This window comes from Mirounga angustirostris, unplaced genomic scaffold (assembly GCF_029215605.1).
Source record: "Mirounga angustirostris isolate CCGP_5_RB_7025 unplaced genomic scaffold, mMirAng1.0.hap1 SCAF_2, whole genome shotgun sequence".
NCBI classification, from domain to species: Eukaryota; Metazoa; Chordata; class Mammalia; order Carnivora; family Phocidae; genus Mirounga; species Mirounga angustirostris.
This window is the reverse complement of record NW_026991710.1, coordinates 167,015,081-167,027,994: the sequence shown is the minus strand read 5'-3', so window position 1 is coordinate 167,027,994 and position 12,914 is coordinate 167,015,081. Positions and strand designations below refer to the sequence as shown.

At 37.7% G+C, this 12,914-nt stretch overlaps 1 protein-coding gene across 1 annotated transcript in view; it reads left to right on the top strand.

Moving 5' to 3' along the window:
• ADAM9 (ADAM metallopeptidase domain 9) overlaps positions 1–12,914 on the top strand; it is a 162,585-nt gene that overhangs the window by 73,318 nt on the left and 76,353 nt on the right. Inside the window, exon 12 of the mRNA XM_064585517.1 lies at positions 9,476–9,647. Coding sequence (XP_064441587.1) covers positions 9,476–9,647 — 172 coding nt within the window. The remainder of the gene's footprint in view (positions 1–9,475; positions 9,648–12,914) is intronic.

The following is a 12,914-nucleotide window of genomic DNA, read 5'->3' as shown; positions in this document are numbered from 1 at the left end:
CGACGCGGGGCTCGATCCCAGGACCCTGGGATCATGACCTGAGCCGAAGGCAGACACTTAATGACTGAGCCACCAAAGCGCCTCTGATTTGTTTGTTAAGATAAACCTGGAAAAGAAAAGAAAGGAAAAAAAAAAAAAGTCTGATCCAAGACTAGAGAAATGGAAAAGGAACAAAAATGCAAAGAGACAAAAAACTATAAGCCTGATTCCAAAGAATAAGAAAGAAGGAAGTTAAAAGTGTAAGGAAAGAAGAAAAGAAAATAATAGAAAGAAAAGAAAAAAGCCTGATTGGAAAAATAAGAGAAAGAAACACACAAACCAACAAATGAACAAAGAATTAGAAGCCTGATACCAAAAAAAAAAAATAAAGAGAAAAAAAAGAAAAATATGTTTAAAATAAAAGATACAAAAATAAATAGAAAAATAAAAAATTTAAAAATTTAAAAACTAAGAAAAAAAGAAAGAAGCAAGCCTGTTCCTATTTCCACCAGAAGCTCATGTTTTGGAGCACTCTTTAAGCAGTATACTTGGTACATGTTGGGTGCCTCTGTTGGTCTTCTGATTGAGAGGCCTGCTGGGCTGGTTCACAGGCTAACTTGCCCTTGTAATGATGCCCCTGCCAAGCACAGGGGTGTGGGGCTTAGTGTAGGGAACTCCAGCCTTCACTGGAGGTGCTGTGTTTCTCTATGAAGTTCAACCATGTTGGTGGGCAGGAGGAGGGAAGAATGGTGGAGGGGAAAGAATATGGTGTCACCTCATCCTCTCGTCCCCAGGGAGGGGAACTTCTGGCCACTGCTGTTCTGGAGGCTGTCTCAGAAGAGCAAATAATCTCCTGTGTCCTGGGTTTTCTTCAGTTCCCTGCCCTTAACCTGGCTGTTCCTGGGCCTTCAGCATGCCCCACGTCACAGATCTCTTGTATTTTATCTCTGGCCAGTGGCTGGGACTCAAAACTCCAAGTTTTAAGGGGATCCATTCCACACCCCCCTCCCCGCCAGGAGAACCTTATGGAGCTCCATGTTGTCCTAGAAAAGCAGTTGCACGGTGCGCACATCGAGGCTAGGGTTTACTGTGATGCACAGTGAAAAGCTGCAACCAGGATATCTGTCATTTGCGGGAGAAGCAGTCCCCTATTCCATTCTGTCCGAGAAAAGCAGTTACACAGAGGCTTGAATCTATTGTGGCAGATAGCGAAAAGCTGCTATAAGGTTATCTGCCCTCTGCCCACACAGCTATTGAGTGGCTCCCAGCTGGCCTTTTGTTCTTGGAGAGGCAAAATTTGCTCTTCCAAATGTGCTCTGGGGAGGGCAGCAATCTCTCCCAGTGTGACCCAGGGGATCTACTCACTTATTGTGTGATCCCTACCTGCTGCATTCTTTCTCGCTCTCTCCCTCTCCCTGACTTTGCTCTGTGAAGAGGGTTCCCTCTCCTTCGAAGCCCCAAGACTTTCCTCTTCCCCCAATTCATGGCTCAGAACCTCACATCTGCCACATTCTGTCCAATTGTGCAGATTGTTTCCTTAATCCTCAGATTATTTTCCTAGTTGATCAAAATAGTTGGATGTTAATCCAGCTGTGTTTGAGGGAGGAGGCAAGCTCAGGGTCCCCCTACTACTCCACCATCTTAAATCCTCCCTCCTCTCCTTCATTCTTGAGGACATTTTTGTTGAATATAGAATTCTAGTTATCAGTTATTTTCTCTCAGCATATTGGTATTATTACATTTTCTTTTGGGCTCCATGTTGCTGTTCATGTCAGCTATCACTAAAATGTTACTCTACTGAAGTGGATTTATCTACTTTTTGGCTATTTTCATAGTTTTTAAATTTTTTTTAAGTTTCAAGTTTTTTTCTTAAGTTTATTGAAGTTGTGGAAAGAAAAAAAAAATAGCACGCACACACACTGATATACCTGCTTAGGATTTTTGTTTTTTGAGTTTTAAAGTTTGAAGTTTGATAGTTTTCATAAATTGTGATAAATTCTCAGCCCTTATGTTTTCACATACTGCTTCTTTACATATTGCGTCTGTGCATAGTATTTCTGTATATTTGCTATCCTTCTTTTGTGATTCTAGGTAACTTGTGTAAGACCTCACAAAATCTGGTCTCCCACCTTTCTTAGACATTTTCTATCATTTTATGTTTCTTTCTGGGTAATTTCTTCTTACATCTTCTAATTCATTGAGCCTGTCTTTATTTGTATTTAGTCTGTTGTTAAACCTATCCATCGAATTCTTAGTTTTGCTTATGATGTTTCATTTCCCAAATTTCTATCTAGTTTTTTTCATACATGCTATATTACTATTGTGGATTTTATTTCCCTGCTAAAATTTTTCTGAGCTTGTCATTTTTCTCCCTGACCATAGTAAGCAGGGTGTTTTTGGTTATTGTTTGATAATTCTAGTGTCTGGAGATTGTACCTGTTTTTTTTTTCCCCACTCATAGTTTCTTTTAATTTTTTTTTTTTGAGTGGTTTTTGGTATTTTGTGTCTTCATGTTGTATTTTGGTAATGTGTTAGTTAGTGTATTTGAACAGTTTTGCTAAGAATAACTTGAGAAGAATGATTAGGTTATCTTTGGTGGTATTAAACCTCCTACTTCATATGCTGTGTAGTAAATATTAATTGAATGTTCATTATAAATTAGGCCTTTTTTTTAGATGCAGGTGATATATAGACATTTGACATTTTTCTCTAGATAACTCAGTCATTTGGAGCCAGTTCTGTTTAAAAAGAGGATAATCTAACTTTGTAATATGATTTTTGTTATTACTAAGGTATTTGGTAGGGGCTGGTAATATTTTTCTCACATATTGCACTTGGATTCCTGGAAGTGTGAGGTGCTCCTCCTGGGAGGTACCTTTCTGGAGAAATGGCTTTCTTAACCATACCCTTCAATGCCAACTAGTTCAGAAAGCCTCCATAATCAGGACACTCTATTTTTAAAAAATAATTAATTAATTAATTAATTTAGAGGGAGCAGGCAAGAGTGCGAGTGAGCAGGGGGAGGGGATGAGGGATAGGGAGAGAGAATCTCAGGCAAATTCGGCACTGAGTGTGGAGCCTGATATGGGGCTCAATCTCAGGATGCTGACCTGACCTGAAACCAAGAGTTGGTGGCTCAACCGACGAGCCATCCAGGTGCTGCAGGGCACTCTAAAAAAAAAAAGTCTCACTTTCTCTCTCTCTGTCAAATAAATAAATAGACTCTTTAAAAAAAATCTAATTAATTGCCATCATTTAGAGCCCTCTGTTAGGGCTTCCTACTCCTTGGCTGTGAGGATTAGGATAGTAATGATGGAACTGTGTTCTGATTATTTCCAGATTACTCATAGAAAGAATGTTCTAAATGATAGTTGTCTTTTTTTTTTTGGTCATATTCTGGTAGGCTGTTTCCATTACTGTCGGTCACATCTATCTCCTTTTGATGCAGTTTCGGAAAACGTACCTAAGGTATGAGAAAAGAGATGAGGAGATGCTTTAAATTAATATCCTAGCACCCAGGGTGATATGTAGAGAATAAGAATACTTTAGTTGCTATTCAAGCTAAGTATTAGGAGAAAGATCACCCTTATTACTGTAGGTGCTATCCAGGGATGACTAGGCGAAAAATATCTTCATTGTAGCCCGTAGAGCCTTACTGAAGAGAAATAATGGGGATGTTTGTTACTATCTCCATCAGGTAAAAAGTACCAGAAACGCTTCTGATTTTCTTAATCCTTTTGGTACTATAGTGGACTCCATTGTGGTAAAACAGCTTTTTAAATTTTTTTTTTAATGGGTTGCTTTAGGATCAAACATTTTAGACATTGTATCTATGAGAAAATGTGTTCCAACTACAAACTAAGAAACTTATTTTAAAAATAACCTGTTTACTGGAAGAAATGGATGCCTTCCTGGAAACCTATAAACTACCAAGACTGAAACAGGAAACAATTGACAACCTGAATAGGCCAATAACCACTAACGAGATTGAAGCATTGATCAAAAACCTCCCAAAAAACAAGAGTCCAGGACCTGATGGATTCCCTGGGGAATTCTACCAAACATTCAAAGAAGAAATAATACCTATTCTCCTGAAGCTGTTTAAAAAAAAAAGAAACAGAAGGAAAGCTTCCAGACTCATTCTATGAGGCCAGCATTACCTTAATCCCCAAACCAGGCAAAGACCCCATCAAAAAGGAGAATTTCAGACTGATATCCCTAATGAATATTGATTTCAAAATTCTCAACAAAATCCTAGCTAATAGGATCCAACAATACATTAAAAGGATCATCCACCACGACCATGTGGGATTTATCTCTGGGATGCAAGGGTGGTTCAAAATTCACAAATCAATCAATGTGATAGAAAACATTAATAAGAGGAGAGAGAAGAACCATATGGTCCTCTCAATTGATGCAGAAAAAGCATTTGACAAAATACAGCATCCTTTCCTGATTAAAACTTCAGAGTATAGGGATAGAGGGAACATTCCTCAATTTCATAAAATCCATCTATGAAAAACCCACAGCGAATATCATCCTCAATGGGGAAAAGCTGAGAGCCTTTCCCTTAAGATCAGGAACACGACAAGGATGCCCACTCTTGCCACTCTTGTTCAACATAGTACTAGAAGTCCTGGCAACAGCAATCAGACAACAAAAAGAAATAAAAGGTATTCAAATTGGCAAAGAAGAAGTCAAACTTTCTCTCTTCGCAGATGGCATGATACTTTACGTGGAAAATCCAAAAGACTCCACCCCCAAATTACTAGAACTCATACAGCAATTCAGTAATGTGGCAGGATACAAAATCAATGCACAGATATCAGTTGCTTTCTTATACACTAACAGTGCAACTGTAGAAAGAGAAATTAGAGCATCGATTCCATTTACAATAGCACCAAAAACCATATGATACCTCAGAATAAACCTAACCAAAGAGGTAAAGGATCTATACTCTTGGAACTACAGAACACTCATGAAAGAAATTGAAGAAGACACAAAAAGATGAATAAATTTTCCATGCTCATGGATCGGAAGAATAAACATTGTTAAAATGTCTGTGCTGCCCAGAGCAATCAATACCTTCAGTGCCATCCCGATCAAAATTCCAATGACATTTTTCAAAGTGCTGGAACAAACAATCCTAATATTTGTATGGAATCAGAAAAGAACCCGAATCACCAAGGAAATGTTGAAAAAGAAAAAGCTGGGGGCATCATGCTGCCTGATTTCAAGCTATATTACAAAGCCGTGATCACCAATACAGCATGGTACTGGCACAAAGACAGACACATAGATCAATGGAACAGAATAGAGAGCCCAGATATGGACCCTCAACTCTATGGTCAAATAATCTTCGACAAAGCAGGAAAAAATATGCAATGGAAAAGACAGTCTGTTCAATAAATGGTGCTGGGAAAATTGGACAGCTATATAGAGAAGAATGAAACTCAGTCATTCTCTAACACCATATGCAAAGATAAACTCAAAATGGATGAAAGACCTCAATGTGAAGCAGGAATCCATCAAAATCCTAGAGGAGAACATAGGCAGTAACCTCTTTGACATCGGCCACAGCAACTTCCTTCGAGATAATCTCCAAAGGCAAGTGAAGTAAAAGCAAAGATAAACTTTTGGGACTTCACCAAGATAAAAAGCTTCTGCACAGCAAAGCAAACAGTCAACAAAACAAAGAAGCAACCCATAGAATGGGAGAAGATATTTGCAAATGACACTACAGACAAAGGGCTGGTATCCAAGATCTGTAAAGAACTTCTCAAACTCAACACCCGAAAAACAAATAATCAAGTCAAAAAATGGGCAGAAGACATGAACAGACACTTCTCCAAAGAAGACATACAAATGGCTAACAGACACATGAAAAAATGTTCGTCATCACTAGCTATCAGGGAAATTCAAATAAAAACCACATTGAGATACCACCTTACACCAGTTAGAATGACAAAATTTGGCAAGGCAAGAAACAACAAGTGTTCGAGAGGTTGTGGAGAAAGGGGAACCCTCTTACACTGTTGGTGGGAATGCAAGCTGGTACAGCCACTTTGGAAAACAGTGTGGAGGTGCCTCAAAAAAATTAAAACTAGAGCTACCCTATGACCCAGCAATTGCACTCCTTGGTATTTACCCCAAAGACACAGATGTAGTGAAAAGAAGGGCCATATGCACCCCAATGTTCATAGCAGCAACGTCCTCAATAGCCAAACTGTGGAAAGAGCCGAGATGCCCTTCAACAGACGAATGGATAAAGAAGATGTGGTCCATATAGACAATGGAATATTACTCAGCCATCAGAAAAGATGAATACCCAACTTTTACATCAACATGGATGGGACTGGAGGAGATTATGCTAAGTGAAATAAGTCAAGCAGAGAAAGTCAATTATCATATGGTTTCACTTATTTGTGGAACATAAGGAATAGAATGGAGGACATTAGGAGGAGGAAGGGAAAACTGAAGGGGGGAAAATTGGAGGGGGCGATGAACCTTGAGAGACTATGGACTCTGAGAAAGTGAGCATTTTAGAGGGGGGTAGGGGGATGGGTTAGCCCGGTGATGGATACTAAGGAGGGCACGTACTGCATGGAGCACTGGGTGTTACATGAAAACAATGAATCATGGAACACTACATCAAAAGCTAATGATGTACTGTATGGTGACTAACATAACATAATAAAAATAAAATTAAAGTAACCTGTTTAGAAGCGGTAGACTTTATGTAGTTCTTTTTTTAAGATTTTATTTATTTATTTGACAGAGAGAGAGAGAACATGAGCATAGAAGCAGGCAGAGCAGCAGACAGAATTAGGGGGAGAAGAAGACTCCCTGCTGAGCAGAGAGCCTGATATGGGGCTCAGTCCCAGCACCCTGGGATCATGACCTGAGCTGAAGGCAGACGCTTAACTGACTGAGCCACCCAGGTACCCCCAAGAGAAGTGCTAGACTTTATGTAGATTAGAATTAGGGACTTAATTGCAGAAATATACCATATGTCTGCACAATTTCTGTGGTTATTGGCTGATTAATGTATTCTTACAGAAAACATTATTGTATGTGTACTACATGGCAGGCAAGATACTTACCATATGTAGATCAACAATAGCAAATAAAAAGCAGTCACAAGACTCTGTTTAAATGGAAGTCTCCTACCAAAAAATAAATAAATAAATTGAAGTCTCCTTTGTTTATGAGATAATTACTAGATACTACTACTCTGACATTGTCACCTGATGTCTATTAGACTCAGACTTCCGTTATCTCTCCTAAAACCTGCTCTACCCACAGTCTTCTCCATGTCAGTTAATGGTAACTCCTTCCTTCTCGTAGTTTGGCACAAAAAATGTTGGAGTCATCCTTGACTTCTCTCTTTTTATTCACATTCTTCATCTTAAGTGCTATTCCTTTAAAACATATAAATAATCCAAACACTCCTTACTGTGTGCACTGCTGTCATGCTGGTACATCATCATCAGTTGAGTGGATTTCTGCAGGAACCCTTTGTATGTTCTTCCTGCTTAAAATAGTAACCATGGTGATCCTATTAAAGCACAAGTCAAATCATGTTACTCCTGCTCACTTTCCATTGTATCGTCCCCCCAAATTCCTCATTTCTCTCACAGTTTACTGTGAGAGTCAAGTCTTACAATGGCCTATTCTCACCTTTGTTGACTGCATCTCTCATTACTCATTCCTTCCCTGACTCACTCTACTCCAACCGCACTGGCTTCCTTATTGTTCCCTGTACACTCCAGGCAGGCTTTTACCTTAGGCTTTCACACTTGCTATTCTTTCCTGGCGTGATGTTCTTTTCCCAGATATCCAGTTCTGATTCGGTTGTCACAGTGTTTGAAGTACCTGTCCTGACTGCTATTGCTTCCCTCCCCCCACCCCCCCCCACCTCGGTCACCTGCTTCACCTCCTCCCTATTTTACCCCCATGGCACTTATCACCTTTGTATACTCTGCAGTTTACTTACCATGTGTATAGTTTGTCTCACTCACTAGAATGCCATATTTATAGGGGTGAGGATTTTTGTCTGCTTTGTTCACCATTTTATCCCTTGCACAGGAGAAGAGTGCCTTGTGCATAATAATGTTCAAATACTTGAATGAATGGTATTGTACAAGAGGACTCTTCCTCACAATATCACTAATAGAGATTAGTGAGAAAAAGACTATTGAAAACAAGCCTTTTTGTTATTGTCAATAGATTTGTGGGAGATCTTTTCTTTCTATGTGAACCAAAATATTGCCTTGCCCCCCCCCTTTTATTTTTTGTTACAGACAATTGACCTTTCTTTGTCTGTGGGTCAGTCTGTTAAAATCCTTCAAAACCCCACATTCAAAGACTTTTTTTTGTCAAATAGTAGTTAACAGTACAAAAATGTCTAGGCAGACTGCTTTCCATTTCCAAGAGCCAAGAGTCAGGACTATGTACTTCTCTGGAAAGTTTGGACCAGTTAGCAAAGAAGAGTGTAATATGTATATCCAGAACACAAAGTCTCACAGAAAGGATCTGTTTCTTAGGTTCCTTGGAAGTACGAAAGAGCCAACATAGACAGGGATGCCTCCTTAATAAGTATAATGCACCACAGTTTTCATTTCTGATGCTACTCTTGGCACCACTGCTCAAACTGTTGAAAGAGATTCTTTCAGGCACCAAATTCCCCTGATAAAATTTTAATGGGACTTGGATTTCTCAAAGATCCTTGGTGTAGATGTGGGTATGTTTCTCTCTGCTCTTCAAAAGTGAAAATAGGCAATGGGACTATCTGGATGTATTTTAGAGTTATTGAGTAAACCCATAACTAAAAAAACCCCAACAACATGTAGAACAAATCAAAATTGCATTTTTATAGATCTCACATGGATAGCTCAAGGTGGACAATTTCTAGAAGCCCATCTAGCCTTCCGAGTAGTAAGCATGGTTCTCAGGAGTTATCATAAGGTTTAAGCCTCAAACTGTAGCTAAAATTCTGCACTGTGCATTTTGCTTCTTGGTGGCTATCATGCATCCTCCCTGGAATGCCCATTCACGTTATTTTCACATGGCTCCCTGTATGTGATAGTGAGGGGAACATAAGAATGTTATCCTGTAGAGTGAAAAAGATTGGGGAAACATATAGCTAGTGTCAAATATTTGAGGAACTTTTATTATAGAAGGTAAATAAAACTGAATTTTGGATAGGACTAGATAATTTCTAAGGTCTTCTTACGATTTTATATATTAATGTAATTTATATGTTTGGAAGACATTTTCATGGAGGTATAATATAACCAAAATAGTGAATTATTATGTAGTAACTGAAATAATGTACTATATTTATTCTCATTTCTCTATTTTTTTCTCTCTGTTTTTTAGTAGTATATTTTCTGCCATTGTAAATATTCACTTCTTGTTGGTTGAGGACATGATTTAAAATTTCAAAATGAATAATCGCTATGACATAAGATCTTTTTCTTAATGTTTATTATAGAGGTTCCAGAAACTTTAGCAGTTGCAGTGCAGAGGACTTTGAGAAGTTAACTTTAAATAAAGGAGGAAACTGCCTTCTTAATATTCCAAAGCCTGATGAAGCCTATAGTGCTCCCTTCTGTGGTAATAAATTGGTGGATCCTGGGGAAGAGTGTGACTGTGGTACTCCAAAGGTCAGTTTAATTTTTGATTTTTGCTTTGTGAAGTTACCTCAGGATTTGGAAAAAATGGAATAGCTTGCTTTGGGCAACTGGCATAGGAGTTGGTGAAATTTAGTGGCAAATGAGGATTGGTATTTTGCTTGTGGGGATATATGCCTGGGATTGGTCATGTGTTCCTTCCCAGAATATAACTAATGGTGTCATCTGTTTTGACATCAAGGAAAGCACTGTGTTTATTCTTCTATTTTTTGCTACCTTCTGCCATTTCTGTTATGGTTATTAGGTCATTTATTTACTTTAAAGAACTAATCAGTTTTTCAGTTCGCTCTTTATTTGTAAGCTTCCACTGTTCCGGCACTACCATTGCAGAAATATTTGTTCAGTTGGACTCATTTTAATAATAAATTGAAGCTGATCCATTTTCCAGAGTCCTTCAGGAACAAAATTCTTGCTACTTAGGTTAGCATTCTCCCTTTATTCACCTTCAGTGTTGTGCCCATTGATCTCTGGCTCTGTCAGACCTGTTTTGCACACTTAGCACCTTAAGCCCATGCCCATCTTTGTTATTATTATTCTGTATCTTAGCCATTCTCCTCTCAAAGTGGCCTGTGTAAAAGTCCTTTTCTTCCTGGCCTTGCATTAAATTTTGAAGAAATTTGTTTAGTTGTGTTTAAGCTTGACCATATTCTTAATGTTTTCCACAAGTACTTCTTCTTCCATATCTGACCATATCTGACTTTTGCCAGATGACTTCATGCTCTAGAAAGACAGCATATATTTTATGATGTACTTGTGACGGGCCTTCATTAGACTGTTGCTGACTTTCAGGGACTTCTGCTAAATGTTTTGCGTGGTAAAATCCTCACAATAACCCTAAGAAGTTGATATTTTTCGTATTCTCATTTCAAATGACGAAAGTAAGGCCCTAACAAGGTTTAAATTAACGTTATACTCTTTGGGTGACCAGGCTCTTCTCCTTTCCAGGCATTCTCAGATCTTTCTTCTGTAAATATTATATATCTTTTGCTTTCTCCTAACTGTTCACTTCACTACCAAACTTGCTGAAATAGTCTATATTTGCATTTTGAACTTTCACACTACAGAATTACTCTTTAAGAAAGAATACCACTTCCGTCTCGAATACCACTTCCATCTCAAATACCACAGATTTTTTTTGGTACAAAAGTTTCAAATAGTAAGTACAAGCAAAGTTCCCTTTCATACCATTATTTCCTCCATAAATTTTTAAACTTCCTTCTACATTGGTAATCATTTTTATAAGTTTAGTGTGTTTCTTTTTAGACTTTGTACCTTTATACACACATATATAAAATGTACATTTGTAAATAGTTGGGTTTGTTTTAGGATTTTATTTTATTTTATTTTTTATTTTTTTAAAGATTTTATTTATTCATTTGAGACACAGAGATACAGAGAGAGAGAGAGAGAGAGCATGAGGAGGGGGAGAGGCGGAGGGGGAGAGGCAGAGGGAGAGGGAGAAGCAGGCTCCCTGCTGAGCCAGGAGCCCGATGTGGGGCTCGATCCCAGGACCCTGGGATCATGACCTGAGCCGAAGGCAGACGCTTAACCATCTGGGCCACCCAGGCGCCCCAGGATTTTATTTTATTTTTTTGCGTATCAGACTTAATATGTTGTATGTAGAGGTTTTGTTTTGTTTTGTTTTGTTTTCTATTAATATATCTTGGAGATTTTTCCATGTCATTACCCTATGTAGACATGATCTTTGAATCTGCTGATTAGTATTCCCATATAAGGATGTACTGGTATTCCCATTTAAGGATATACTATGATTTCTTGAACCATACTCTCATTAATGGACATTTACTTATTGTAATTAGTATTTTTCTGTTGCAAACAGTACCTCTTTGTGCACATCCCATGTATATATAGGCAGGTATGCAAGTATTTCTCTAAGATAATTACATAAGGGTAGAATTACTGAATTGAAGAGTATGTGTTTTTAAATTTTATTAGAGGCTATGAAATTTCCTACAAAAAGCCTGTGTCAATTTGCACTTCTACCAATAGTTTATTGTGGCATTTGGTGCCCCGCTACAGTATAGTCTTTCCAGGAAAGAATAATAAATATTTTCTTAAGAAGATATTGTTTCAGTTCTTAATCTTTTCATATGCTTATAGACTATGGCATATTTTTTTGTATGAATGACCATTTTATATCCCTTATCAATTTTTCTGTTGGGTTATTCATTCTTTTAAATTGATTTTTAGGAGCTCACGTATTGTGGGCAAAGTCCATTGTTTTGTATATGTTTTAATATTTCTCCTTTGTATCTTACAATTTAGCTTTTAAAAAATTAGTTAACTTTATCTTTTAGAGAAGTTTTAGGGTCACAGAAAGATTGAATGGAAAGTACCAAGAGTTCCCATATACCACCCCACACACAACCTCCCATACTGTCCACGTCCTGCAGCACAGTGGGACATTTGTTACAGTCGGTGACTACATTGACAAGTCATCATCACCCGAAGTTTCCATTAAGGTTCTCTCTTTTCTTCCCCCAGTCTTACTTTTTAATTATAATTTTTAATTCATTTCCATTTTGTGTTCTATCAGTTTTTTTCTAGTTTACATTTTTTCTTCTCTTTTCATTTCCTTTATTTATTTACTGTTCATTTATTTATTTATTTTTTAAGTTTTTATTGAAATTCCAGTTACCATACAGTGTAATATTAATTCCAGGTGTACCATATAGTGATTCAACACTTCCATACATCACCTGCTGCTCAGCATGCCAAGCACACTCCTTAATCCCCATCACCTATTTCACCCATCCCCTCCACACTCTTCCCTCTGATAACCATCAGTTTGTTCTCTATAGTTTTGAGTCTGTTTCTTGGTTTGCCTTAGGATTCACTCTTGACATTTAGCTTTTCATAGGATGTATTTTATTATACGGAAATTTGAAATTTAAATGAAGGAAAATTTATCAATTTTTTTCCTTAAGATTTAATGAATTTTGTATTTTGGCTCAGCTTGTAGTACTCTTATTTCAAGACTGTCATCATAGCCCCTCCATAATTTCTTTTAGCATTTTTGTAATTGAAAATGTTTATATTAGCTCTTTAGTTGAGGGGGGCCACGTGAAATAATCTAGGGCATTAACTTTTATCCACTAATGATCAGTTGTTATAAAACCATTTAAAATTGTACTTATAAACAAAATTCCTGTGTATATGGTCTGTTTCCTCGAAGCCATATGTCTTACATAGTGTTTTTGAAAACAATTTGGCAGCTTT